The sequence below is a fragment of the Canis lupus genome, chromosome X, assembly GCF_003254725.2.
Source record: "Canis lupus dingo isolate Sandy chromosome X, ASM325472v2, whole genome shotgun sequence".
Classification (NCBI taxonomy): domain Eukaryota; kingdom Metazoa; phylum Chordata; class Mammalia; order Carnivora; family Canidae; genus Canis; species Canis lupus.
In genome coordinates this window covers 24,509,587-24,537,184 of record NC_064281.1, presented here as the reverse complement: position 1 = coordinate 24,537,184, position 27,598 = coordinate 24,509,587, and the positions used below count along the sequence as shown (strand labels likewise).

Here is a 27,598-nt window from a genome sequence, read left to right as displayed (position 1 = left end):
TGGCCATACAATGAAAAATCAGTGAGTGATAGAAACAAATGAGCTCTCATTGGTGAACCCTGAATGGTATTAATTATGCCAAGTGAAATAAGTCACATAAGCAAGGACAAATATTACATGATGCCACTTATATGAAGTACCTAGAAAGGTCAGATTCATAGTTACAGAAGATAGTGATGGTTGCCAGGGTTTGGGGGAAGGAAAAAATGGAGAGTTACTGTTTAATGGGTACAGAGTTTCATTTTGGAAACATGAAAAAGTTCTAGAGATAGGTAGTGGTGATGGTTACACAAAAATGTGAATGTACTTAATCCCACTAAAATGTACACTTAAATATGGCTAAATGGTAAATTTTGATAGCTGTTTTTTACTACAAAACCCAAAAAGATTCTCTGAGTCCAACATCTAAAAATATTCTCAATTTTCTGCCCTCAGAACTCACAAATTAAGTTTCTAATATGTTCAAAACATTAACCTTTGTTTTTCTTGTGTTTCCAGAGAAATGTCTCTTATTAAATACCTAATTGCGTACACCAAACAGACCTAACTCTGAGAGTTCACCTGCACCGCTATCTCCTAAAACCAGACACAACTCTTTAACTGAACTACCCTATTCTCAGACTAGTACTGGCTCATTGAGGAATAGAGCAATCTCCTAACTCAGCTTCTGCTGTGAAGCTTCCTTGGGAAGTTTCAAAGGTGGGAATAAATGGTATACCAGGATATGCTACCTCAAAATATGTCTCTTTGAGGATTATTTTGAGAAATTGCACTCATAGGAGAAACTGTGAAAACAAAGTAGGAGTTACCTTTTTGTAAGGGAAGTTTACATTTATAGGGGAAATATCCATCTGTAAAGGTGTCTCTCTGTACCAAGTAGAGAACGATGACTCTGAAATATCCAGCAACTCTTGTCATTGGAGAAGGAAAGCATGGACTTAGACTTACCCTTGTTAACCATGCTTTTCCTGGTAACCTCCCATAAGTGCTCCCTGTCCAATCTTTTGTCTTTAATTGAAGATGGTATTTAAGGGAGTGGTTTGGGCCTTCTCAAGGGGGTATTCAATTTCTCTGGGTATCTTCCATGTATATATGAGGTAGTCATGGTAATACATTTCTATTTGTTTTTCTCTTGTTAATCTTTTATTACAGGGAGTCTCAGACAAAAACTGAGAAGGGTAGAGGGAAAATTATTTCTCTTCCCCCATAAACTTTAATGTATACAAATTTTTAAAGACATCATTTAGGAGGATGGAATGCAGAATGTGATAAAACAACCAAACTATATTACAAATGTATGACATGGCCTCACTGAAGTCAGGTGGGGGGAAAAGTGCTAAGTAAATATGAAAGTGAATAGAGTCTGGGAGACTAAAGGCAAAATAAATTGTACATAAGCATTTATCTATTTGATAAAGTTGCTTCTCACAGGAGTAAAGGCCAACAATTCTGATCTCATACATCTATACTGGAAGTGAAAAATTAAGTAAATGAATAAAAGATGGTGGGAAGCAGGTTTTTCACTACTAGACAGGGAGGTCATAGATAAGCAAGGGGAAGTGGCTAGAATGATCTCCGTGGTAATGGATTAGAGCCAGAGATATCTCAAGTATGAATTTATGTTTAGTTTAATACAGATACAGATGGTTACATTTAGCAGTATTTATGGAGGTGCAAATACCTGGATTAGAACATATAAATTTCCTTGTTCTGTCAACTGAAAGGTCTTAGAAGCAACTATAGTCCAGTAGCAATGAGAACTTCCTATGCCCAGACCTTAGTTTCTAGCACTATTCTCTAATGAAAGGAACAATGGCTCTTTGGAAAAAATAGCTAATTCTAGGGCTTGAGCAGGAAATACCCAAGATAGTCCTGGAACATCTTGTGGGGTCTAAGAATAAGTAAGTGTTCACACACACACACACACACACACACACACACACACACGGTATATCAGAGGGACAAAGGAGTCAACTAAAAGAGCTTCTAAGGGTCAAAGCTACAACAATTTGAGAAACAAAATAATGTGATGTTGGATTATAAACCAAACTATATAATAAATACACAGGAGTCCATACTAAGATAGATAGATAATTGAATAAGTAGATAAATGTGGAAATAGAGAAAAATTCAAAATATTTAAATACTTAGCCTTCAAAGAGGGGAGGACATAACTCTTCACTCCTTAAATGTGAACTGTAGATTGTGACTTCCTTACAAAGACTGTAGCGTGGAAAAGAGGGGCAACAAGTAACGTTGCAGTAGCAAAACCTGACAAACACTACCACAGGTGATTAAAGGTCAATAGCAGTAGTGGGAAGTCACGCTGATAGAATGCTAAGTTGTGATTTGACCTCTGTGATTTTCTAAGAACATATGATCTAAGTATAATCATGAGAAAAATATCCAACAAATCACAGCTGAAGGACATTCTACAAACTCCATGTGCAGTACTCCTTGAAATCGTCAAGATCATCAGAAACGAGGGAAGTCAGTAACAGACACAGCCAAAAGGAACCTAAAGAGACATAACAATTAAATGTAATGTGCTATCCTGGATGGGATCCTAAAACCAAAAAGAGGACCATTAAGCATAAAACTAAGGAAATCTGAATAAAATATGTAATATGGACTATAGTTGATAATGTATTGATATTGATTCATTAATGGTAATAAATGTGCCATACTAATGTTAGGTATTAATAACAGGGGAAACTGGATGTGGGGTATATGGGATCTCTCTCTACTGTCTTTATAAGTTTTCTATAAATGTAAAAGTGGTCTAAAATAAAACGCTTATTAAAAAAGAAGACATATAAATAATAGTGAAATGGAATATAAGGGAAGGGAGAAGAAATGTGTGGGAAATATCAGAAAGGGAGACAGAACGTAAAGACTGCTAACTCTGGGAAACGAACTAGGGGTGGTGGAAGGGGAGGAGGGCGGGGGGTGGGAGTGAATGGGTGACGGGCACTGGGGGTTATTCTGTATGTTGGTAAATTGAACACCAATAAAAAATAAATTTAAAAAAAATAAATAAAAAACAAGTGAAGTGAAAAAATAAATAAATAAATAGATAAATAGATAAATAAATAAATAAATAAAGTAAATATTAAAAAAAAGACTCTTACCTATAAAAAAAAGAAGACATTCCTTTGACTATAAGTAGCTCGTGTTTTCGTGGAAGAACGGGAGCATCGACAGTGACAAGGCAATGTGGTAGGTGCTGCAACAGAGATTCTAAAAGTGCTACAGAGGCATGAAGAACTACATGCCTCAAGACAAAGGGAACATATTAGCTGTGCGTTGAAGGAAGAGTAAGAATCAGTCCTGTGACAATGTGCAAGAAAAAGTATTCCGGGGGGAGCACCCCATGAATAAGGGCTCAGAGGGAGGATTTTTGGAGAACAGTAAAAATTTCAGTGTGGCTGAGGCTTAGAGAAGAGAGTGGAGGCTACAGATGCCAAAACACCTTACATAAAAAAAAAAAAAATAACAATGTTGAAAGTATACTAACAGTGATGAACAGGTTTATTATTTTTTTCATTGTGGTATTTTTTCCTTTTATTTATTTATTTCATTTTTTGAAAATATTTAATTTATTTATTTGAGAGAGAGATGGAGAGAGAGTGTGCGCATGAGCAGGAGGGGGGTGGGGGGAGGCAGAAGGAGAGGGAGAAGCAGACTCTTCCTTGAACAGGGAGCCCAAAGTGGGGCTCAATCTTGAGAGACCCTGAGATCGTGACCAAAGGGACACGCTTAAGTGACTGAGCCACCTGGATGCCCCATGGTCTGTTTTCCTGAACCACTATTTTACTTGAGTAGACACATACACTTTTAATAAGTGAAAGATCGGGATCCCTGGGTGGCGCAGCGGTTTGGCGCCTGCCTTTGGCCCGGGGCGCGATCCCGGAGGCCCGGGATCGAGTCCCACATCGGGCTCCCAGTGCATGGAGCCTGCTTCTCCCTCTGCCTGTGTTCTGCCTCTCTTTCTCTCTGTGACTATCATAAATAAATAAATAATTAAAAAGAAAAGAAAAAAAATAAGTGAAAGATCTCCCATCAAAGCTCACAACATTGCCTGCACATTTAGCCACTTTCTTTATCTAGAAATGTTCTTTTCTCTTCACATATAGAATTATTTCTTATTTTAAAGAAACACGTTCTAACACACTTCAAAATGCTTACCATTGGCTAATGCACATCCACTAAAATAATAATATCATACTTTGCATAATATTTATATTAAATACAGTATGATTATGATATGCAGAAAATCAAGATACACAATACTGGTTCATTATCATCCAGAGAACTTCCCACCTTTGCTGCTACAGTAAGAGATATAATTTGGATTCTAAGACACGTTGTTTAATTTGACCACAGGCCAAATTTAGTGTTACACTAAAGCACAATTATGAAAAAAACATATCTTGCCAATAGACTTGTTAATACCTAAAATGTATTTGAATATATGCCATTTTTAATTATTGGTCATGCAGCTCTCCAATTCACCCAAAATTTTGTATATAAGCAAACTTCGCTTTATAATTTATATGCCCAAATCAATGTCATAGGTAAGGCTCCTTAAATTAGAGGTATTCAGGATAATCAGTTGAATGAAAATTTTCATTAAAACTTTCATCTACTTCCTCTTGGATAATACAGAATAATTATTCCTTCTTTTCAAGTAAATAAAAGATATTTTTGGAGAAATGAAGTTACAAAAATAGCAGCCCTGGGTAGCATTTAGAGGAAAATAATTCTATTATTGGTCATATAAAATAGCCTCATTTAAGTCATTTCTCCATCTGGGAGCCAGTTTCTAGTCTGTGAGATTTTTTTCATTACCTCTTACTAGATAGTGGTTTAGTATCCTAATGTTTCTAGGAAAAGAAAAGATGTGCTTACTAAGGATTAGCTCTCTATATTCCAAAGAATAAAGGCTAGAAGTATAATCTATAGTCTTTACAGATAGATATTTTTTATTATATTTTTAAATTCCCTTGTCTCTATATCTACTCTTGGAAAATCTACTTCAGTATAAATTAAAAGCAAAAAATAAATAATTAAAAAACCTCAATATTTATTGCAAAGAAAACCCAGGTATAAACAGTTATATTTTTCACTGTTCCATTAAACAGATAAGGAGGTAGAGTGATAAAGTGTTCATTGTAATTCTCTATATAGAGACCTATTAAACACAGCAAAATTGAAAACCAAACTACTTATACATCACACATATGCATACCATATGTACATAATACAAGACTGAATACATGTTTACTGTTTAAGTATATCATATATTGCAAGTGGCAGTTATTTACTGGGTCTAATATTTATCAAAGGCATTACCAAAGACTACCTTTTTAATTTAACCAAATTTTCTTTAGACCAGAATAACTACTATTCATCAAGCGGATTTCCTGAAATTGAATTGTAATATTTATGTCTAAATATATCATAATTTCAAAGTTTGAAAGTAAAGACAATTTTTATAAGACAAAGGTGACTAGCACAAAACCCTTCATAAACAGGAAAACTATATTAAGTGAATCAATGAACAAATGAAAATCTCTTTAACGTATAAGATATCCTTTGTCAACTTATTTGTATATGTTTCATAAATAGGATCATGCAAAAAGTCATCAAGAAGAATCTCTCTCAGTAAGATAAGAACAATGTCTAACTCCCTAATATTGCTCTTGTTTCTCCCCCTTTTTTGTTCTCTTGGAACCACTTTTAGAGATGCAAACTATAAAGTAAAAAGAGGTATGTTACCTGACATACAATGACCAAAATGCACATCTAGATATAATTCTGTTATACAAACTGATTTCATTCAACTTATGTTACCTCAATAGATCCTTGCAAAAATCCAATGAACTATACAAGGGCAAATTTTATCACTGCCATTTTATACATGAATAAATTGATATTGTGAAGGCTGTGGTGATTCCAATAAGGTCATGTGACTAGTGATCTGTAGATTCATTATTATAGATGGAGTTCTCAATCTTGCTCAAATGCCCTTCTACCTTAGCAACCAGAGACAGGAATGACACCATTCACTGCACCTCATACAATTATTCAATTATTGTACCTGCAATTATGTTATTTTCAAATTCATGAGAACATATATGTCAGATTCACAGAGTGATAAATCAGAAAAATAGCAAATTTTCTAATTTGAAGCAAGACAGGAAGACAGAGGTAGATTTCATATATTCTATTTCAACACCTTAGAAAGTGTTTCCAAAAATGATACCATTACAAAATACAAGCATAATTTTCTGAAACTGTAAACTCATTATTTCAAGTACTTTCAACAGCTAACATTTCTGTAATTCCCTAAGCATATTTTCTTTAACCTTTCAAATGCATTTCAGCACAGGATGATTTAAAAGCAAGGAGGAATAAATTTTACCTTATAGGAATCCACTCAGCATTTGGTTAAGTACTTCTTTCATTGCATAGATTGGAAAAAATCAATATGCAGCACAAAAAGTCAACTTAAAATGGTAGTTTCATTACTTGCAAATGAAATATTGGAGACTATGATTACCTGTAACAGTTAATTCAGTAGTTCTTCTCACAACAAAGCCTCCATATTTTAATTCACAGGTGTAATTTCCAATATCATCTTCTCTGACTTCTCTTATAAGCAGTGTATCTCTTTTGAATACGATACTTGGCCTCCATGTTTTTGTCCTACATTCCTGCATGAGAAACACAGAATGTCTGTAGTAAGTACAATAATTGAAAAGCAGAGAAAAGTATTTTAAATAATGAAACCAAAAGCTTCTAAAGTTGTATTTTAAAGCGCTAAAGAGTTTAGGATTAATTCTAAAAATTTTCATACCTTCTCACATCTCCTGGGAGTCAGCTACCTCAATGTGAAGAGTATTTTTTTTTTTTTAGCAAGAGTAACCTTTTTTTTTTTTTTTTTTTTTTTTTTGGAGTGAGATAGCACACACACACGCACGTGCCTGTAGGTGCATGTGCAGGGGAGGGGCAGAGGGAGAGGGAGAGAAAGAGTCCTAAGCCCCACATGGGGCTCCACAGGGGACTTGATCTCATGACTCTTATGACTTTGAGACCATGTCCCGAGCCAAAATCAAGAGTCAGATGCTTAAATGACTGAGTCACCCAGCTGCCCCTAGCAAGAGCCATTTTATTAACTTCTAAGATTAGTGTCTCTAAATCAGATATATATTGATTTAAAAGATATAAGGGATACTTGTTAAGATTACTCCTAACAAAAAAAAAAAAAAACAGATTACTCCTAACATCATTTTTAGAAGCAAATACTACACATTTGATGACTGTGAAATTAACCATCTTGATACTGATAGCATAAAATATAAGATATATTATTTTAGCATAAAGTAGAAAATTCTGTAGAAGAAAATGCTATTTTAATATTTTAAGTCTTTTAATACTACATTTAGAAATAATTCTATCTCTTCATAGCACGTATGTTCCACAATTTGTGAAAGAAATGGCCAACATTTATATACAAGGTCTTTACAGTACCATAAATATCTATTTTCATTGTTGATGGGTCTACCAAATTATGGTCTCTAAATTAAGCTTTGGATTATAATGATGTTGGCTCAGGAGCTTTCTCTTTTTGGCAGAACAGAAGTCTATTTCCTCTTGCCAGATTTGAAATCAATGCCATGAAGATAAAATAGCTTTAAGCCCTTCGACATTGCTCAGAGATAGTATTATTTCTAAAAATATTTATTGCTAAATAAAATTTTTGCAGACTATTATTTTGATTATGTGGTTCAATACCTTCAAGTAAGGGGGAGACAATTATCCAGTTATTTCGGACAAAAATATGCATCTTATATCCTCATATTAGTTGCATAAACTGTCATAATAAAAGTTATATACTGAATACATGGGCTACATATTGTCATGACTATGGAAAAATAATCTGGAAGACTTTCAAGTTCCATATATACCACATTTCCTCCAATCATTCCACTAGTGACAGTCTTTATAGCTTAAGGTCACAGTGATTGGGGTGATGGTGGAAACATGAATAAAGGGGCAATGTAAGGTCAGCCATTTTAAATATTGAGTGTGTGTCTGAGTGTGCATGTATAGAAGATGAAGGTGAAGGTACACACATGACTACCAGAAAAAAAAAAAAAAACTTCTGTTCTTAGGGATCTTGGGTCAAACTCCCCTAATACCTCTCCCTTTTGAGACAATCATCAGGGCTTGTGGAAAGCAGGCAAACCAGCAAGAATCAGGGTGAGAAATCCTCACATAATTTGAAAAAGGGAAAAATAAACCTCATCTGCGCAGAAACAGAGATCAGTGGTGCTAATATTTGAGGGCTGTTTGACAGTGTTTAGGATAGAAATTCAACAGAAAAGTAGAAAAAATTTCAACAGTTCCCTTGCTGTTCTAAATCCTCCACTGATTGTTATCAAGAATCAAAATTAAGTATTACTCAGATACATACTAATATTGGTGGATATAGTTACTAAGAGGTCATGCTTCCTACATTCCTATTTCCAGGGAGTTGAACAAAGCAAATTTTATACTAGTACTCTTTAAATCAAGGATATTATGTTCCAGACAGATGTTCATAGTACTTGTATTTTCTTGAATACACTCAAAAACGGAAATTCTTTTGATGGTATAAATAAGCTGAAGGGTACATTCTCATCTTAAAATTCAGAGAAAGTCAATTATGTGATAGGAAGGACAGGGGTTGGATAATTCTCCTTAAATCTAAAATTTCTTTTGGCTTTTGAAAAAAGTTTACCTAGCGCTATTTTTATAATGTTATGAATTTTCATCAGATTTTTAAAAATATATATGCTTTATGTGAATAGGATTAGAATCTACACAAAGATACTTCCATTAAACAGAACTTTTCATAAAGCTAGTGTATCATTTTTTTCATGGAAGTAAATCAATCTTTTCCTTGTTTGGAAACATTAGGAACGTTTTTATCAAGAGCTCTGAAATGGATGCTTAATGTATTTTAGTTCCTGAAATTATCAACACAGATTATAATAGACTTGAAGGAATTATATAAACTAGATACAAACGTAAACACAACAGCTTACTGTAATGGATCGCCAATACAAATATTGACTAGCATTTATAAAAGCTATTGGTTTGAAAACTTTTAATGACCAGCACAACTTGCTGTATTTTAGGAGGGCAGAGCCAAACTTCATCATATTCATATAACTTTTTTATCCAACTTGTCCAAGAATAAGATACAGATTAGTCTATTTATAAGGAACATAATCATTCACAGTACATACCTTATACCATAGGATTTCAGGTTCTCTGGTTGGTAGTAAAAAATCTTCTATGTCACGGCATGAAATTTCCTTGCTTTTGCTAAGTTCAGCTTTGTCAAAGTATTTCATCTTGGAATTGTAGCAGAGTCCAGTATCATTTTCACCCACGGTCAGTGAGATGGATACTTTCATACAGTATGTAGAGTTTCTGTAATGAAGCAGAATAAATACATGGTCTGGTGTGAACAAAAAGTAAGTGCTGCCACGCAAGATGTTTACTTCGCTAAAGGGGACAGACAGAGAGACAGAGGCAGAGACAGAGAGAGAAGGAGGAGGAGGAAGAGAGAGAGAAAGAAAAGGAAAAACTCCACTAATTAATGATATGGTATCATGGCTTACTCCACAGGGTTCTTCTTGTCACTCAGCTAAACACTGCTTGGTTCTGTGAAACCATTTGTATATTTTTCATTTGCTAGAAAAAAGTTTTGTATTATATACAATTCTTGTTTGAAAAAAATGTTCAATAAGGATTTCTGTATCTAGAAATGTAAAAAAAAAATAAAGGTAGATTTACGTCAGAAAGGAAGTCAACCTTGGGTTTATGGTAAACTTGGCAAACCCAACAGAGAAGTAGAAAAATGTAACTGATCTATTAAGCATAATGGAAGGAGAAGAATAAAGCTGCTCATTTCATACAGTACTGGTTGTCTTGATAAGTGGAGAGCTTATTGATGAGTCTGGGAAGAAAATATCCTCGGATAAAAATACAGCAAGCTTATTATCTTTACAAACCCAGATCCATTTGGGTTGGGACCTGGAGTCCAGGTTGTCAGACAAGAGAATTATTCTAATGTATTATGTAAGGACAACTCCACCCTGGTAAATTCTATGGAATCAGTTCATTATATCAGTATCTCATTTTACAACCTGTTGGTTCCTAAATCAGGTTTATAACTTGAAATACAAGAGAACAGAAATCAAGTTCAGAGATCTCTGAAAGAGTAGACCAAAGGAAGTTTTGTTTTTGTTTTTTATTTTTTGTTTTGTAAACTGCACTCTCTCTGCTGTTTATGTCTCTGGACATGCACTGAGCACTGCTATGGGTCAATCATGCTGATATAGGCAGTGAGAATAAAGAGAAGCATAAAACATTAAATTCAAGATTTTGTACAGAATGTCTTACTTGGTAAGTGCCCAATGGCTCACTTGTATACTTGGGTATCAAAGTCCTGTCTTTGAGTTTTACTGCTTACTATTTCTGTAACTTTGAGCAACCCATTTAACACCTTGGAACTTTAGGTGGAGGGTGTTTGAGTATTAAATGGGATAATGAATTAAAATCTGTTTGGCCTGTTACTGGTACTCAGTAATGTTGGCACTTCTCACTCCACATTGGTGTACACAGATCATAGCCCCCAAGTCTTCCTCCTTATTCAGCCAAGATGCTTGACATTTAAGCAACTCTTTGATTTAAATTCTTGCTTTATTTTAAAAATGCCTATATGACATGATGAGAATAGCCAGAAAATAGGTAGGTTGGTTATGGCATAATAAAACATACAGTTGGTCTTGGCTGCCACAGATTTCCTGAAACTCAGAACTGCCTGAGTAATAGGAGTGTCTTTTGTTATTCAAAGTAAACCCCTTTTAATTATGCTGAGTGAAGTAAGTCAGTCGGAGAAGGACAAACATTATATGTTCTCATTCATTTGGGGAATATAAATAATAGTGAAAGGGAATATAAGGGAAGGGAGAAGAAATGTGTGGGAAATATCAGAAAGGGAGACAGAACGTAAAGACTGCTAACTCTGGGAAACGAACTAGGGGTGGTAGAAGGGGAGGAGGGCGGGGGGTGGGAGTGAATGGGTGACGGGCACTGGGGGTTATTCTGTATGTTAGTAAATTGAACACCAATAAAAAATAAATTTAAAAAATTGTCTTTGAATTTATGTTAAGGAGATGCTTTGGGGTGAAGTCCCTGGCAAGCCTCGGTGGGGATGGGGCTGGTTATCAGAAAGACCAAGTGTGCAGAAGGTTGGAATTTTTTTTTTTTGAAGGTTGGAATTTTTAACCCTCTCCACTGACCTTCAGGCAAGAGGGCAGGAATTTCAGGCTATGCTCTATAAAAACTCTAGAACAAAAAAGATTTGATGAGTTTGGGTTGATGAATATATGGAGATGCTGGGAGGGTGGCATGCCTGGAGACGACATGGAAGTTCTGTGCCTCTTCCTCCACACTTTTCCCCACACATCTCTTCCATCTGACCATTCATTTCTATCCTCTGAAATACCCAACAATAGTAAGTAAACTGTTTTCCTGGGTTTTGTGAGCCATTCTAGCAAATGATTGAATCCAAGGAGGGGGTTGTGAGAACCTCTGATTTACAGTCAGTCTGTCAGAAGCACAGGTGACAATCTGGACTTGCAATTGATATCTGAATTGTGATACAGGGGCAGTCTTGTGGGATTGAGTCTTACCCTGTGGGGTGTGATATTATCTCCAAGTAGATAGTATCAGAACAGATTTGAACTGTAGCACATCCAGCTGGTATTACAAAATTGCTTGGTGTGGTGGGAAAAAACCCTACATACTCCATTTCAGAAGTACTGAGAATGAGGAGAAAAGTAGAGTTTTCCTTTATAGTTATTTACTCAGCTTTATATTGGGTAACAAAGAAAACTACCACAAAATTATTAGGTAGACTTATTAAATGTGGCTGTCTTTACCTTTGTATAATAGCCTACAAGCAGGTCTAAAATGCTTTATAGGTTGGGAAGAGGGGCGCTCAGGTGGCTCAGCCTGTTAATCACCAACTTTTGATTTCAGCTCAGATCATGATTTCCAGGTTGTGAGATCAAGCCCTCCATTGGGCTCCACACTACGTGTTGAACTTGCTTATGATTCTCTCTTTACTTCTCCCTCTGCCCCTCCCTTTCCTTTCTCTCTCTCCCTTTAAAAATAAAATAAATAAAATAAAACAAAATAAAATAAACTTCATAGGTGAAACCCTTAACCTTTAACTAAAGTCAATCAATAAAAAGTTCCTGAAAGAATGTGTTCAGAGATTTTGTTTGAATGATAAAATAAATTCCCTGCTCTTGGCTCCTCACAATCCAGGAGAAATGATACACAAGTAAATAGGTGAATGTCAATGTGAGAAGCACTACAAAGAACTACTGTGTGCTACCACAGGAGTGTCAAAGAGAGAAACAAGACTTCAAAAGTTGCGATACCTGGTTGTCTTACAAAATGAGTAAGAATATGGCAATTTTAACAAAGGCTTTTTCAGGGAATAGTATGCACAGTCTTGAAGACATGATGTGTTGGAAGAATAGCGAATACCTTAGTGTGGCTGGATTATGAAGTAGTTATGAAGGGACAGTGGGGATTGAGACTGGATCGTTGTGCAGAAGCCTGAAGGAGAGGCAGGTAAACCACAGCAGAATGTGGACTTTATGCTAGGAATTGAAGACATTTGGATTTTGGAAAGATTTTTTTGATCACAGTGAGAAAAATAGGTTGGAGAGAACCAAGGACTAAGTGCAGTGAGATAATCAGAAAACAACATCATTCATTCAGGAGAAAAATGGCAGCTCCAAAGGCAATGGCCATTGAGACAGAAAGGAGGAACCATGTTCAAATTATATTTAAGATATAGAATTGATATGAGAGTGAAGGAGTAAAGGAAAGTGAGGTATCCAAGATGATGAAGAACTTTTGTCAGATGAGTATATGAAAACTAGAGTCAATCTCTCAGCATGGAAAATATGGAAAAAGAAACAGCTTTGAGAGAAAAGAAAGTGTGCTAAATTTTAGCTTGAGCTTCACACCCAAGTAGAAAAAAATAGCCTCTTTGGTTTTGCCAGAAATATTGCTCATGCATTATTTATTAATTTTACTCCAGCACAGACTAGAGCATGCTCTTCATGGGCTTATTTTCAGATAATATTATCAGAAAAAAATAATTACCTAAGTTAAGCAATTAACTATCCTAGGACACTTTCCAATGTATAGTAAGAAAATATGCATATTTTAGAATAATTCTGATAATTGTACACATTAGAATTCTTAAAGAACATACTTTCCTAAGAAGTAAATCAGTAAATTCTACATGGGAACTCCACATTAATCTTTTAAACTCCCGAGTCTTGGGTTTTCCTTCTCCTCAAACTACTGATTGCTGTTGTTTGTTTGTTTTCCCATACCTTCTTTATCAAATGCCCAACATATTTTATACAGTCAGGGTTGAGAGCAAGATCTCCAAAACCCAACTGTAAGAGGTTCATATTCCAGCTTGATCACTCATTACTTTTGAAAATTAGGGAAAGTCACCTGACTCCTTAGGCTTCCATCTACTCGTGTATATAAGAAGAAAATAATACTCAAGACCTCAAAGGTTGGTCTGGGAGTCAAACATGCAAAAACACAAAAAGAGCTTTGGGCAGTGACCATCTTCCAGGAGCACTCAGGAAGTGTTAGATCTCATCATTAGTAATGCATCCCTCTTCACTATTTTCTTTAGATTTCCATTTTCCAGTCTAGCCACCCTGAGTGTTTAAAAGGCAGGTGAGATAGACAACATGACCATGAGGATGCCTTCAGTTCTTTGGTGTTTAATTAGTTTCAGGCAAAGAATCCAGATAAATCTTTCTGTTTTTCATCTGGAATATCTGAGTGGGCTGGAGAAGAGTGAGTACACTTGATGAAAAATACAAACTCCTCACCCCAGTTGTCCCCTTCTCCTATTTTATAAATGCAACTGACCCCTAATTTCCAGAAAGTGGCTCCAGATCAGCACACTTTGATGTTCTTACTTTCCCAACTTTTATTCCTCATCTCTGTGAGGTGACTGCTGATTTACAACTGTCTGGTAATGTCTGGAATTCCAGACTCCCCAGGATAGCACTATTTCCAAATTACTTTCAATGTTTTAATACTTGTTTACTGTTTCTGTTCATCAGGAGGTGATTTAAAAAGCTAAAAATAAAGCAGCATCCTATGAACACTATAGTCCTATTTATTGAGAAGAGATAACAGGAAGCAAGCAACTTGCGACACATTAATAAACATGTGATCCCCCTGAGGGGAATTACACACTCTCAAAGTAAAGAGCACCATCCGCCATCATCAAATTTGCAGCACAACTGCTATGGCACTGTGGCTCTGTGCCATCAGGGAAATACCATGCAATGGGGTAAATGGGGTAAGGCGAATGCTCCTATAGGATGTACGGTGAAAATCATCAGCACGTATTTACTCATATTCTATTGTTGAGAACAGATGGGCTGCAATCTAGGCAACAAGGCAACAATCCAGCATGACTGCTGGTTTTGATGTTAATAAAATGGCTAGAAAGACAGGATATACATATATGTAGAGAAAACAGTTTTTTTTTTAAACAGTTGTTCTTAACTGAGACTCAACACTGAAGTGTCCTCTCCAGGGAAGAAATGATATTATTGTGGATTTTAAAAAGACCTAGTTCAACTACACTTCAATAATAAATAAAAATACAATACAATCAATATTTAATGAATTTTTTTAAAAAACTACTTTTCTCTGGCAGAGGTGACCTGTAGTATACACCAAGGACACAAAATGTATTTTACAAATCAAAGTCACATAGATTTCCTTCTTTTCACCTGCTGAGGTCATAACAAAGCAACCCAATGCCTAAAGAAGTCAATGACTTACCCAAGTTCTACTACCTATTTAGTGGCAAAAATGGGGTTACAACTCATATTGACTCACTTCTAATTCTATACGCTACTAGAGATCATTAGTGCTGGGTCAGCACACAAAAACTATATATACATATATATTTAACACCGTTTAAAACAAAAGAAAGTTACTCACTCTTAGCCCCTGGTTTTCTCTTCTTTTATACCGCCAAATAGATGTCTTTGGGAGAAAGGGAAAATGTGATCTAACCTGGATTTCTTTGAAAATTCAGGTCCTTAAGCTCCCCTATGTTTAGTAAGGACTAAAAGGGAGCAAATCACAGGTCCTGTAGGTTTTCTCCAGCTCTTTCTACTATATACTTTTTACAAACTTACATTTTTTAAAGATTTTATTTACTTATTCATGAGAGACACACAGAGAGAGGCAGAAACATAGGCAGAGGAAGAAGCAGGCTCCTTGTGGGAAGTCTGATGTGAGACTCATTCTCAGGCTACCAGGATCATGACCTGAGCCAAAGGCAGATGTTCAACCACTGAGCCACCCAGGTGCCCCACAAACTTACATCCTTGTAAATGAGGTAGCTACTGAAAGGACTGCCCAGAGTCCTGCCTTACAAAAGAGGAAAAAATGTAACCTGAAACCAATATAAAGATTGAAAACTAACAAATATAATATGAACATAATTAAGAAGCAAATATATGACAAATATAAAATGAAAATAACTTCTGTAAGTACAGACTCTGGAAGTCAGTACAGGGCGTTCAAGTTCTCCACAGGTTTCTTTGCAGTCTGCTACCTTGAAATAGACCAAGATTCTGAATTGGCACTCATGGGAGCTATCACAGATTTACATTCATCTTTTAAAGGATGACAACATTGCACAACTACAGATCGAGGTGTGGAAATGTGGGTGGTCCAGACAGGAGGTAAGAAAGAAAATGAGGTGTGAGGGGCACCTGGGTGGCTCAGTGGTTGAGTGTCTGCCTTTGGCTCAGGTTGTGATCCCAGGGTTCTGGGACTGAGTCTGCATCAGGATCCCCGTGAGGAGCCTGCTTCTCCCTCTGCCTATGTCTCTGCCTCTCTCTGTGTGTCTCTAATAAATAAATAAATTTTTTAAAATCTTAAAAAAATAAAATGAGGTGTGAGAAGGGAAATTTTGTATATTACCTGTTTAGCTGATAAAGTATAATAAAGACCACATAAAAAAAAAGACCACATGACACCACACTGAGGGTAGCACAGTTACAATTATTCTGTAATTATACCTCCTCTGCATGATAATATTTGATGCTGAATGTCCCTCTCCTACTCTAACAGAATTACCAGTAGCATGATTGTTAAATAGATCCTCTAACAGCATCACTAAACACTTGACCCGTCTGTTAATTCTCAGGTCCCTAGGAAAAATAATAACATTGCCATAGTATTTGGAGATCTTTTCCCACATTATGAACTGCTGAGAAAGACAGATAGGAATTTGATCAATGTTTTTAAAGGATTAAGTTGTTCTCTCTTCTCTGTTATATAGGGTCTACTCTAACATTTACTGGTCATTTTTTTAAGCCATAATCTTTTGTACATAAATGTTTTGTAAAAATAAAAGTACACAGTATTTTTAAAGTGTCTCAAATACTTGGGCATGGAAGGACAGCAGATCTGAACAGAACTGAACCATCTGGAAGGTGGTTCCTTTACCACAAATTTTCTCATAGTGTCCAATCATTAGTGGTGAAAATAAAATGTTAGGAATAAAAAACATGTAAGGGTTAGATTACGGAGGGAACATCTTACAGTTTGGTAAACCTTAAATATGCTTTGCTAGTTTATTTCTAATCTGAAAGCCTTTCAATTTTTTCTAGATTTTAATTTTTTCTATCCGTGTTTATGGTGATGCCTGAAGCTATGCGTGTGGCCCCTCTGTTATATCTTATCTTTCTTATACATATTATGCTTACAGCTACTGGCACTAAATGTAAAATTTATTTGGATTAGGTTTTCTTTTGAGAAGAGCTCTGGAGGACTTATTGATTTAACTTTGCTTGAAATCAGCCCTTGTAAAAAGATTACAGAAAGACCACTGAGCAAGTGATAACACTAAAAATGCCAGTTTATTGCCTTCTCATTTGAAATTCTGGTTTCCAAAAATTTAACTGGTAACCTGAACTTCATTCACAGTCTTCTGCTAGCTATAAATTCAAAATAATTATTTTTGTCTTTTTGGTGGCAAGTAATTAGTATAATTTTGCCATCTCTGTTTTTCATGCTAAGCTTCCTGAAATATTAGAGTTGAGAAGGCCTCGGTGAATGGAATCCTCATCCAGTATTTCTCTGAGTTATTCCTGGGCATGAGGACTTTTGAACTTCACAACTAGATCACAGAGTCTCCTTCCTGACCTCTTCTTGAGGGAGGAGAAAAGAAGGGGACAGAAAAACAAAAATAAAAACATGCCCCTGAAGGAAACTGAGGCCTAAGACATGGGTTCAAGGTCACCTAAATTACAAATAAGTTCTTCAGGAAAGCCTATCCATCTTATCCCTTTATTTTCCTAGAAACAATCTCAATTTGCAATCCTGTATTTCCATTTATTTTGCTGTCCCCTCTGTTAATATATATTCTTCTCACAGTATATAAGAGAGCTGCATGCTGTTTGGATTCTTAGAGATCTATTTTTTAACAGGTAAAATACAACATAAAATTAACTATTAATATTTGAAAGTGTACAATTAAGTATCATTCAGTACATTAATGATGCTGTGCAACCTCTATCTAGTTCTATGGCATTTTTATCATCCCCAAAAGAAACCCATAACTATTAGCAAGTGCTCCCTATTTCCTCATTCCCACAGTCCCTAACAACCATCAATCTGCTGTCTTCATGGATTTGCTTATTAGGAATATTTCATATAAAATGAATCACATAATGTGTGGTTTTTTGTGTATGGCTTCTTTTACTTAGCATGATGTGTTCAAGATTCACCCATATTGGAGTATGCATCTGTACTTCATTCCTTTTCGTGGCTAATAGCCCACTGTGTAGATACACAAATATAGTTCATTTGAACATGAGCAGATGGACATTTGAATTTGTTTCCACATTTTAGCTACTGAAAATAATGCTGCTATGAAAGTCCATGTCCAAGTATTTGTTTGAGTTCCTTCTTTTGATACTTTTGGGAATATACCTAGGAATGGAAATGTTGGGTCATATGGATATTCTATGTTTAATTTTATGACATATCAAGCACTTCTATTTTTAATCTTTTAAGCTCTTTCTACCCTTTTGAATACCAGTTTCTGCTGGCGCAAGGAGACTAAGGCATTATAAAAATGTGTTCACTGACTATTGTGGCTCAAGACTTAAAAGGCCTAATGATTTTTTAAAATTAGGTGCCTAGTACAGTGCCAGGCATAGAGTAGGCACTCTCAGTAAATGTTTGTGAAATGAATGAAAAAAAATTAACTATTCATTAAGTTCTATATAGTTCTGATTACATTCCTTCTTTGCTCGATCCCTTCAAACAGCTCTCATCTATACCAAATAAACTAGTTTCTATCCGCTCTTGTTTTATGCTTCTTTGAAACAGCACATACTTCTTGATAGTGGATGTGGCAAGAAAATGTGTCTTCCAGGTCCATCAAAAAAATAAAACAGAGCTGTAAAGATTTCCTGGCACTGAAGAGCTATCTGCAATCACCTGATTATCTCATTCTTTCACCGTGTTTGTAACAGACTTTCTTCTAACTGTAGTTGACCTTCTTGATTTGAAAGATAAAAAAAAGGGAGAATACATGTGTGAGCCACATTTGGGTCCACTGTAAATCATTTTCTTTTTCCTCTCCAAGCATTACCCAGGCAGTTTTTTTCTACAGTGAGTATAATAGCGTTTACACTATTAAATCTTGCTCCTAGGCTATTGTAGAGAAGCAGTGACCCAGGATCCAGATGTTCAGCTAATCTTAAACCCTACCTCCTTATTTTACAATGAAAATTCCAGAGAAAGTTGTAACAGAGTAAAACAAAATCGATGTTAATCTTTAAGGAAGACAGAGAAGTACCAGAATTAGGGGAAATTAGACTCATTCACAAATACATTTTTCAGAGTTAGATTAATAACATATAAACATAAAAACATACTTTATTTTCCCCTACTGTATAGAAACCAAATATGGACAGTGTCAGGTAACAGCCTTCATAATCACTGGGTTTTTCTTTTCTGCTAATATTTCTTTATTTTTTTCTGCTAATATTTCTTTAAATATGTCCCTAAATGTCATAACAGCATATGCCTTATTCAGTTTTGCTTTGCAGAATGATATTTCTTGGTAAGAGCTTTGCTTTCCTTAACTTCAGAAGAAAATACAATAAATAAAATTAACTGAGAAGATGGTAGATAATCTTAATTATTAAGGACATTTATATCATATTTCAAATTACACGTATAAGGCAGAAAGTGAATAAATTCCATAAAATTGATAAGGTGCATATTTCCAGACTCTAGAGACTGGTACCATTTTAAATATATAATGCTTACCAAAATTCATGATCCTGAGTTTTTTTTCTGAGTTTCATATGAAGAGTGACCTCTTTGAATTTAGCATATATAGAAACTAGCCTAATTTCTGCAGACACAAAGGAGACAAAACAGCATACCTGTATACACGAAAACTTCCTCACCCAAGAAAGTTTTGGAGGAAAAGTAAATGGAAGCCAGAAATGCTCCCCAAAAAAGACATTGCAGCTACCACCCTTGACTCAACATGTTCATACCACCAGCCTGGTGCTCAAATGTGAAGGTAACACATTAGCTCTTGCTTGTCTTTTCCACAACGCTCTAATTTCACTTTTGAACTCTTTCACTGACTTTTCTCCCATACTGGTTTGAGACAGTTTCTTTCTGTATAAATTCAATATATTTCCTCTTATCCTTCCCTAAGCAAAGGCATGCCATTTGATAAAAACAAAATAAAACCATTAAGTCCAGCAGAGAACACACAACCTAACATAGGCATGGATGTATAACATCACTTATTAAATGAGCCAATTATCACTTACTGAACATTTAAAATTCATTAATTCAGTCAATACATATTTTTTGAGCAAAGACTAAGTCTGGCCCAGCTGGGGATAAAGCAGTGAACAAGCAGAGTACTTGATTTTATGTAGCTTATATTTTACTGAGAGGAAATGGTGGAGGGAGGAATATTGTACAAAAAGCTTTATACAATACCACTTCACAGATACTGGAATGGCTATTATAAAAAAAATGGAAAACAACAAGTTTTGGCAAAGATGTGGAAAAAATGGAACCCTAGTGCCTCACTAGTAGGAATATAAAATGGTGCAGCTGCAATGGAAAACCAGCTTGGCAGTTCCTCAAAAAGTTAAATACAGAGTTACCATATGATCTAGCAGTTCCACTCCTAGGTATATACCTAAAAGAATTGAAAGTAAGGACTTAAAGAGATACTGGTGTATCAGTGTTCATATTAGCATTACTTGTTCATAGTAGCATTATTTATAATACCAAAACATAAAAAGAACTCAAAGTCCATCAAAATATGAATGGATAAACAGAATGTGGTATATAAATGCAACAGAATACAACTTGGCCTTTCAAAAGAATAACATTATGATACCTGATGCAACATGGATGAAACTTAAAAATGTTATGCTGAGTGAAGTAAGCCAGACACAAAAGGACAAACTTGTACAACTACACTTATATAGTTAGAATAGGCGAATCCAAAGAGACAAAGGTAAAAGAGAAGTTACCTAAACTGGGGGAAAGAAAGGAATGGGGAGTTTGTATTTAATTTGCACAGAATTTGGAATGACAAACAAAAAATCTGAAAATGAATAGTGGGGATGGTTACACCACATTGTCAATGTATTTAGTGCCACTAAAGCATATGATCACAAATGGTTAAAAGAGTATATTTTATGTTAGGCATATGTGATCACAATTAAAAAACAATGAATTATACACTTTAAATGCAGGAATTATACAGCATGTGAATTATATATCTCAGTAAAGGCACTATTTTTAAAAAGCTTTTACGTATTCTCTCATCTAATCTCCCTGGATCTGATCATATTTAACCCTCTTATTTTAAATATCATCTCCGTGTGTTGTCTCCTGTGTTTGCATCTCCAGCTCTGAACCCTCTTTGAACTCTACATTTGTGTATCCAGTTGCCTATTTAACAAATCTATCCGAAATCTAAAAAGCTACTTGAAACCTAAGGTGCCCCACAAGTAAATCTTTACTTTTTCCCTCAAAGCTACTCTCCCTAGCTTTCCATATGTCACCAATTGCCACTCCATTCCCCTAGCTGCTCACACAAAATACCTAGGACTTCTTTCGGACATCACAGGCTCACCCCAACAAGACTAGCATGAGATGAGTGAGAGGGCACCAAAAACTCAATAATTAAGAGACCACTATTTCAATACAGTGTTTCAAAAATCAAATCAATACAAAAAAAATCTATGAGAATAATAAAGGTTTATAATTCTTTACCACTCTGTTTTATATTTATCTTGTCAATGATTGCTAATTGATATTTTTCATTTTTTTCTGTATATAGGTATATATTTTGTCCTCCATACAGTGTAAGCACCATGAGAGTGGGAATTTTATCCGTCTCATTCACCACTTTATTCCATAAGTATGTCAGCCATTTACCAGGCTCTAACACTGGCTGACTTCAAGGTTGAATTTTTCCAAGAGAGGATCTGTCATTTCAGGTCCTAGAGTTGGTTATTTCACTTCCTTCCTTTCTTTTTCCCTCCAAACAGAGGGGTGTCTGTGGCTTCCTGCTGTTGCTGACCCCTGGAATGCCTCATGTTATGCCATTTCAGCTCTTCTATCATATTTATAATGCATTTTGTGTTTTAAATTTCCCCTACTGAAATACTTGGAATGAATTTGCTTTAACTGACTAGATCATGGTCAATACAGTAGTTTAGGAAACAAATAGCTCAGTGTTTTATCTACATTATACATAAATTCCAAAAAGTCTCCCATGAGGTAAATAAAGAGGTACACAAGTATAGAGTTATATTTCCAAATAGTACAAATAACACTGTATAAGCATGGCACATTTAATAAAGTAAGGCACTTTTGCATTTTTCTAGCTATGATCAAAGTCTTTTATTGATATTCTAAAACCAAAAAAAAAAGTATTTAAACAGTGAGTTGGTTTAATTTAAAGGCAGAATTATAGAGTGCCTGGGTGGCTCAGTCAGTTAAACATTTGACTCTAGGTTTTGGCTCAGGTCATGATCTCAGCATTGTGAGATCGAGCCCCGCACTGGGCTCCATACTCAGTGGGCAGTCTGCTTAAAGAATCCCTTTCCCTCGCTGTCTGCCCCTCCCCTGAATCTTGTGTGCTGTTTCTCTCTCTCTCAAATAAATAAATACAACTTAAAAAAAATAAAGGCAGAAGTAGACATTTTTGGGGAGAGACCATTTTATTCTGTGACATTCATATTTCACAGTTGGTGTCTTTTCAATCCTTTTTATGTAATTTTAGTATCAATTCCAGTAGATAGTAATTTTTAGATTTTTTTTTTTGCCTAGAAAGAAGAGCCACTAATCTGAATCACTAAAAGAGCAAATGGTTTAAATGCCAGCAATCCAATAAATAAATAAATAAATAAATAAATAAATAAATAAATAAAGCCAGCAATCCAATAACTTTTCTTGGTAAAAAGAGGCCATGTTTAGAAAATAAAGGTCTAATCATTTGTATTTCTTTATAAATATTAACATGCTTATAATGTGACAATAACACTACAAGTTTTGTCAGCAAAGAATGTAGGAATGAACTCCTTTACACGTCAACTGCCAGAATATAATGCCACAGAGCAATGTTAGAGATATGATTAAAAGTGTCAAAAACAAAACACAAGTGGATCTAACCTTTACCCAAATATGATAAAGAGGAAAGAGGAGGAAGAGACAGAACTGGGGAGTTGCACAGGCAGCACTCACTAGCAGGCTGTGTGATTATGAACAAATAACTAGTCTTCCTTGAACTTCACTTACCTGATCATAAAATTATAAGGATACTTAACTTCCTAGCCTGTGCAAGAAGCAAATAGCATCCTAATGCAAACAGACTTTGTAACGGACAAACGGTTACTCAACACAGATCACTGCTGTTACTATGATGCACAGGTATGGCTTAACCCTTTAGATGACTGTCAACCTGACTACAACTCTTGAATCTTCTCACTTATGCCCAATGCTGTTTCACATACTCTTTGTTATTCATAATATCTCCCCTGCCTAAATATGGAATTTATATCATGGTCACCACTTTTTAAAAGCTTTTCTCCTTTCCAGCAGCACCTCATAAAAGATGAATCCCATAGCCCTTTATATTTAATCTCCTTATCCTACTATGAATACAGTTCTCCTCCATTTCTGTTCTCCAGATCCAACTTTTCATTTTTATAAAAAAGTTCAGTATAAATAGAACACCCTTACTGGGAGTCAAGTCCCATACATTCGAAATTCAGTTAAACTTGTCTCATATTATTGCCAGAAAGAGCTGCAGTTGCCATGAGGCATAAAGTGGAAGGCATCCCTAGATGCAGCAGGGAGAAAAAAATAAATAAAGCAGCATGAATGAGGGCTTGCCTGTTATTAGCTTTGCTCCATTCTTGGTTTTTGATGGAAGAATCACCAATGGGACTCTAGAACTGGAAGGTTAAATAATTGCAGATGTCAATAGCTATATACATGGAACAGACATTTTGAAATTCAGTATTTTCAGAAGTATGGGTCATATGAGAAACACTTATCCTGAGCCAGAGGTTAGGTGGGATAATTACACAGGAATCTTTGCAACAGTCAGCTGTCAAACCTACTTTGCTGTCAATACTATAAGGTTATTTCTCATGTTCTTCTCATATGAAACAACTATTGCAAAGAAATGAAAATGGCTTTGTTGTATACATGAATTCTAGTTATAATATCTGCTTCTTCCTTAAAAGTCCATTATGATAATGGCCAGACAAAGAAAACTCTTATGGAACGGAGGAGTTCAATCTCATTATATTCAGTCTTATCAGAATTCACGGACTTCCCAAGTTATTCTTCATACACACATGAACAATATCATAATGATTAACTGGGCATCTTTTACTTCAGTGCTTTTTGAAGCTACAATTTATGCAACAGCATTGTAATCATTCCCACTCTCAAAAACCTTTCTGTTCACTAGTCTATTAAGTACAATTGTAATTGACTACCTTGGTGGCTAATTTGAAAAAGCTATTACATTGCTTCTGGCTCCTGGTTTTCTTTACTAATATAGATTTATTTGTAATCCAAATTGTACAAAGTATTGCTGCCTAATTTGACTTTGTAGTCACCAATGTCTTTATTTACCATTTATTATGTCTACAATGTATAAAGCACATAACATGAATAAGTCATTAATTTGAATTGTGGCTTTGGGTATGCTGGTCTCTTATTTGTCAAATAAAAGTCTCCATGAAGGATTACATCCTTTCCTGAAATTCCAAACTAACATTATTTATAATATCATTATGCATGTTATATTTACACAATCCATTTATTGCATTATTGGGAGATTTACATAGAGGTAGTCTTTGTGTGCACATTTGTGTACTCTATGTCTACCTGTAACTTACTTCTTCTCCTTCACTAATACAAATCTTTCAGTAGTATCATAAACTATTCTCATTTTCTCAACACAGCCTCATCCCTTTCTCTACTGTGCTCCCAGTTTTCTTTTCATTATTTCTCAGGAAATGTGGTTATTAGTGTTATCAATAATCTCCTGGCTTTCAATCATTATCTGGCTCGAACACAATATAGTATTGAATACTATTTATGTCCAGTCATCTTGATATTTTATTTGAAGGCCTTTTCCTGGTCTTGCTTTTGTACCTCTATTCACTCTTTTATTTTCCGTCAAATGCCAGAATTTCCCTAGATTTTTGTCCTTGGTATTCATTTCCTCTTGAGTGCTCTTATGTTGCAAAATGATACTTAGAATAAAGTACTGCTGCCCCCACTGATGGATAACAGTTGTTATCCATCTACAGTATGAAGTAACAAAGGAAATGTTGCATTTTTTAAAAGAAACTGAAAAGTAAATTTTTAATGAATATATGCTAATAGTGAAAAATTCCCACCTAACAGCCCCATCCATCCTGAAGCCAAATCTGGGGGCATATCCTATTACCAGGTTCTCCATTATCCACAGGAATTGGTTCAAATAGCACCCTCAACAACAATTTTTAAGAGTTGTCTCTTTCCCCATACCATTAGCTAACAAGATAAACTATGAAGCATTTTCATTTTTGGAAATTTAATCAGTAAAATAGGTCTCTTATTTTAGTCTTAGCTTATAATTCTATTATTTGTGAGGTTGAATGTCTTTTCATATACTTAAGTGGTATTTGTATTCCTTCTTTTGTGAACTATCATTTTGACCTTTTTTTTTCCTTTTAGGCTAAGGATATTATTTTTATTAATTTGTAGACAGTTTTTGAAGTTAAATTCTGAGATGGGAAACACTGAAAAAAATTTGAGACCGGGTAGAATAGAGCATCAGTTATTGAGGTATCCAGAGAAAGGAGCATGGAAAAAGCACAGTGCCAGAGGTGGTCAACTCCCTTAGGCAGAGAGTGAGGTACCTTTGAGAGGAAATGTTTCCTTTGAATATTTAATGGTGAAGGGGGAAAAAGGGCTGACTACAAATAAAGGGCTCTCGTGAACCAAGATTGTGTCAAAGAATCAGAAGAAACCAGACTTGAAAAAAAATGTACTATTTGTTAAAAAAAACTACCACTACCACCAACAACAATAAAAATAATAAAATCCACATGCCATAATGACAGCAAAAGAAGGTGGTCTTGAAGTATGAAGTCAAGTAAGCCGTGGGATCACCTTACTCTACTCATCTCAAAGTGTCTTCTGCCGATTCAGGAAAAGAAATGAGAATCAGTTCAGCAAACAAAACCATTGGAAAGCACACGTACACACACACATATCTACAGACAAAGCAGAGGAAAATTTTAACTCAACACCTCAGGGATTTTATATTTAAATAAGTGATTGTAGAATTAGAAGAACACCATGATTCATAAAATTAAAAAAAAACAACTCCAAATAAAAAGGACAAATAACAGGAAGATGTGAAGCAGGAGCTAATCAAATTCAGGAGAGACAGGAAATGAATGAAGACTAAATTATAAAGTGCTTATGGTAGGCAGAATTTTTTAAATGTCCAGTGAAAGATGACCGACTCTAATGCTCAGCACACTTGAATATAATGACTTATCACTCCTTTAATTATGATATGTTATGAGGCACCATAACTTAAAATAAGGACGATGATCCCACATTCTCCAGATGGGCCCTTAAAAGCATAGAGCTTTCTCTATCTGGTAGCAGAAGAGGAAGTCTGAGACATTTGAGGCATGAAAAGGATTCAATAAATTATCACTAGTGTAAAGGTGGAGGAAGACATTTGACAGAGAAAGAATATGAGCAACTTTTAGGAGCTAAGAGTGGTCCCTGGCTGACAATTAGGAAGAAAACAGAAAGTTTATTACTATAACCACAAGAATCTAAATTTGGCTAACTACTTGAAGTGGATTTTTACCCGGATCCTCCAGTTAAGAATCTGGACCAGGTAACCTTAACTCTTCACTTGTGAGACCCTAAGCTGAGCCTGCTATGTGTTCTGAACAACAGAACTGTGGGAAAACAAAAATGGGTATTGTTTTTGACCAAGAAGTTTGTGGTAATTTGTTATGGTAGCAATACAAAATTAAAATAGTTCTCAAGGGAAAATAGGTATAGCCACATTTAACATAGGTTAATAAAGAATAGAAAAGAGACAAGAGGTAATACAAAAAAGTTTAAAGATGAATTTAAAGACCAAATGTGAGACCTGAAACCACCAAAATCCTGGAAAAGAACACAAGTAGTAACTATTTTGACATCCACTATAGCAACTTCTCTCTAGATATATCTCCTGGGGCAAGGGGAACAAGAACAAAAGCAAAAATAAATGTTTGGGACTACATTAAAATAAAAAGAAACAATAAACACATCTAAAAGGCATCCCACTGAATGGGAGAAGATATTTGCAAATGAGATATCTGATAAAGATTTAGTATTCAAAATACATAAATAACTTAGATAAATTGACACCCAAAAAACCCCAAATAATCTAATTTAAAAATCAACAGAAGAAATGAACATACGTTCTTCAAAGAAGATATCCAGATGGCCAAAAGACACATGAAAAGATGCTCAACAGGGACACCTGGGTAGCTCAGTGGTTGAGCATCTGCCTTTGATTCAGGTCGTGATCCTGGGGTCCTGGGATCAAGTCCTGCATCAGGCTCATTGCAGGGAGTCTGCTTCTCCTCTGCCTGTATCTCTGCCTCTCTCTCTCTCTCTGTATCTCTCATGAATAAATAAATGACATCTTTTTTTTTAAAGAAAATATGCTCAACATCACTCATCATCAGGGAAGTGCAAATCAAAACTACAATGAGATACCACCTCATAACTGTCAGAATGGGTAAAATAAAAAACACAAGAAACAATAAGTATTGGCGAGGATGGGGAGAAAAAGAAC

At 35.3% G+C, this 27,598-nt stretch overlaps 1 protein-coding gene across 2 annotated transcripts in view; it reads right to left on the bottom strand.

Moving 5' to 3' along the window:
* The window catches only part of IL1RAPL1 (interleukin 1 receptor accessory protein like 1), a 1,374,783-nt gene that overhangs the window by 557,600 nt on the left and 789,585 nt on the right, over positions 1–27,598 (bottom strand). For both annotated transcript variants that reach the window (XM_035712241.2, XM_025439149.3), the window contains 2 exons: positions 9,300–9,486; positions 6,566–6,719 (listed from right to left, as the gene is read on the bottom strand). In XM_035712241.2, coding sequence (XP_035568134.1) covers positions 6,566–6,719; positions 9,300–9,486 — 341 coding nt within the window. The remainder of the gene's footprint in view (positions 1–6,565; positions 6,720–9,299; positions 9,487–27,598) is intronic.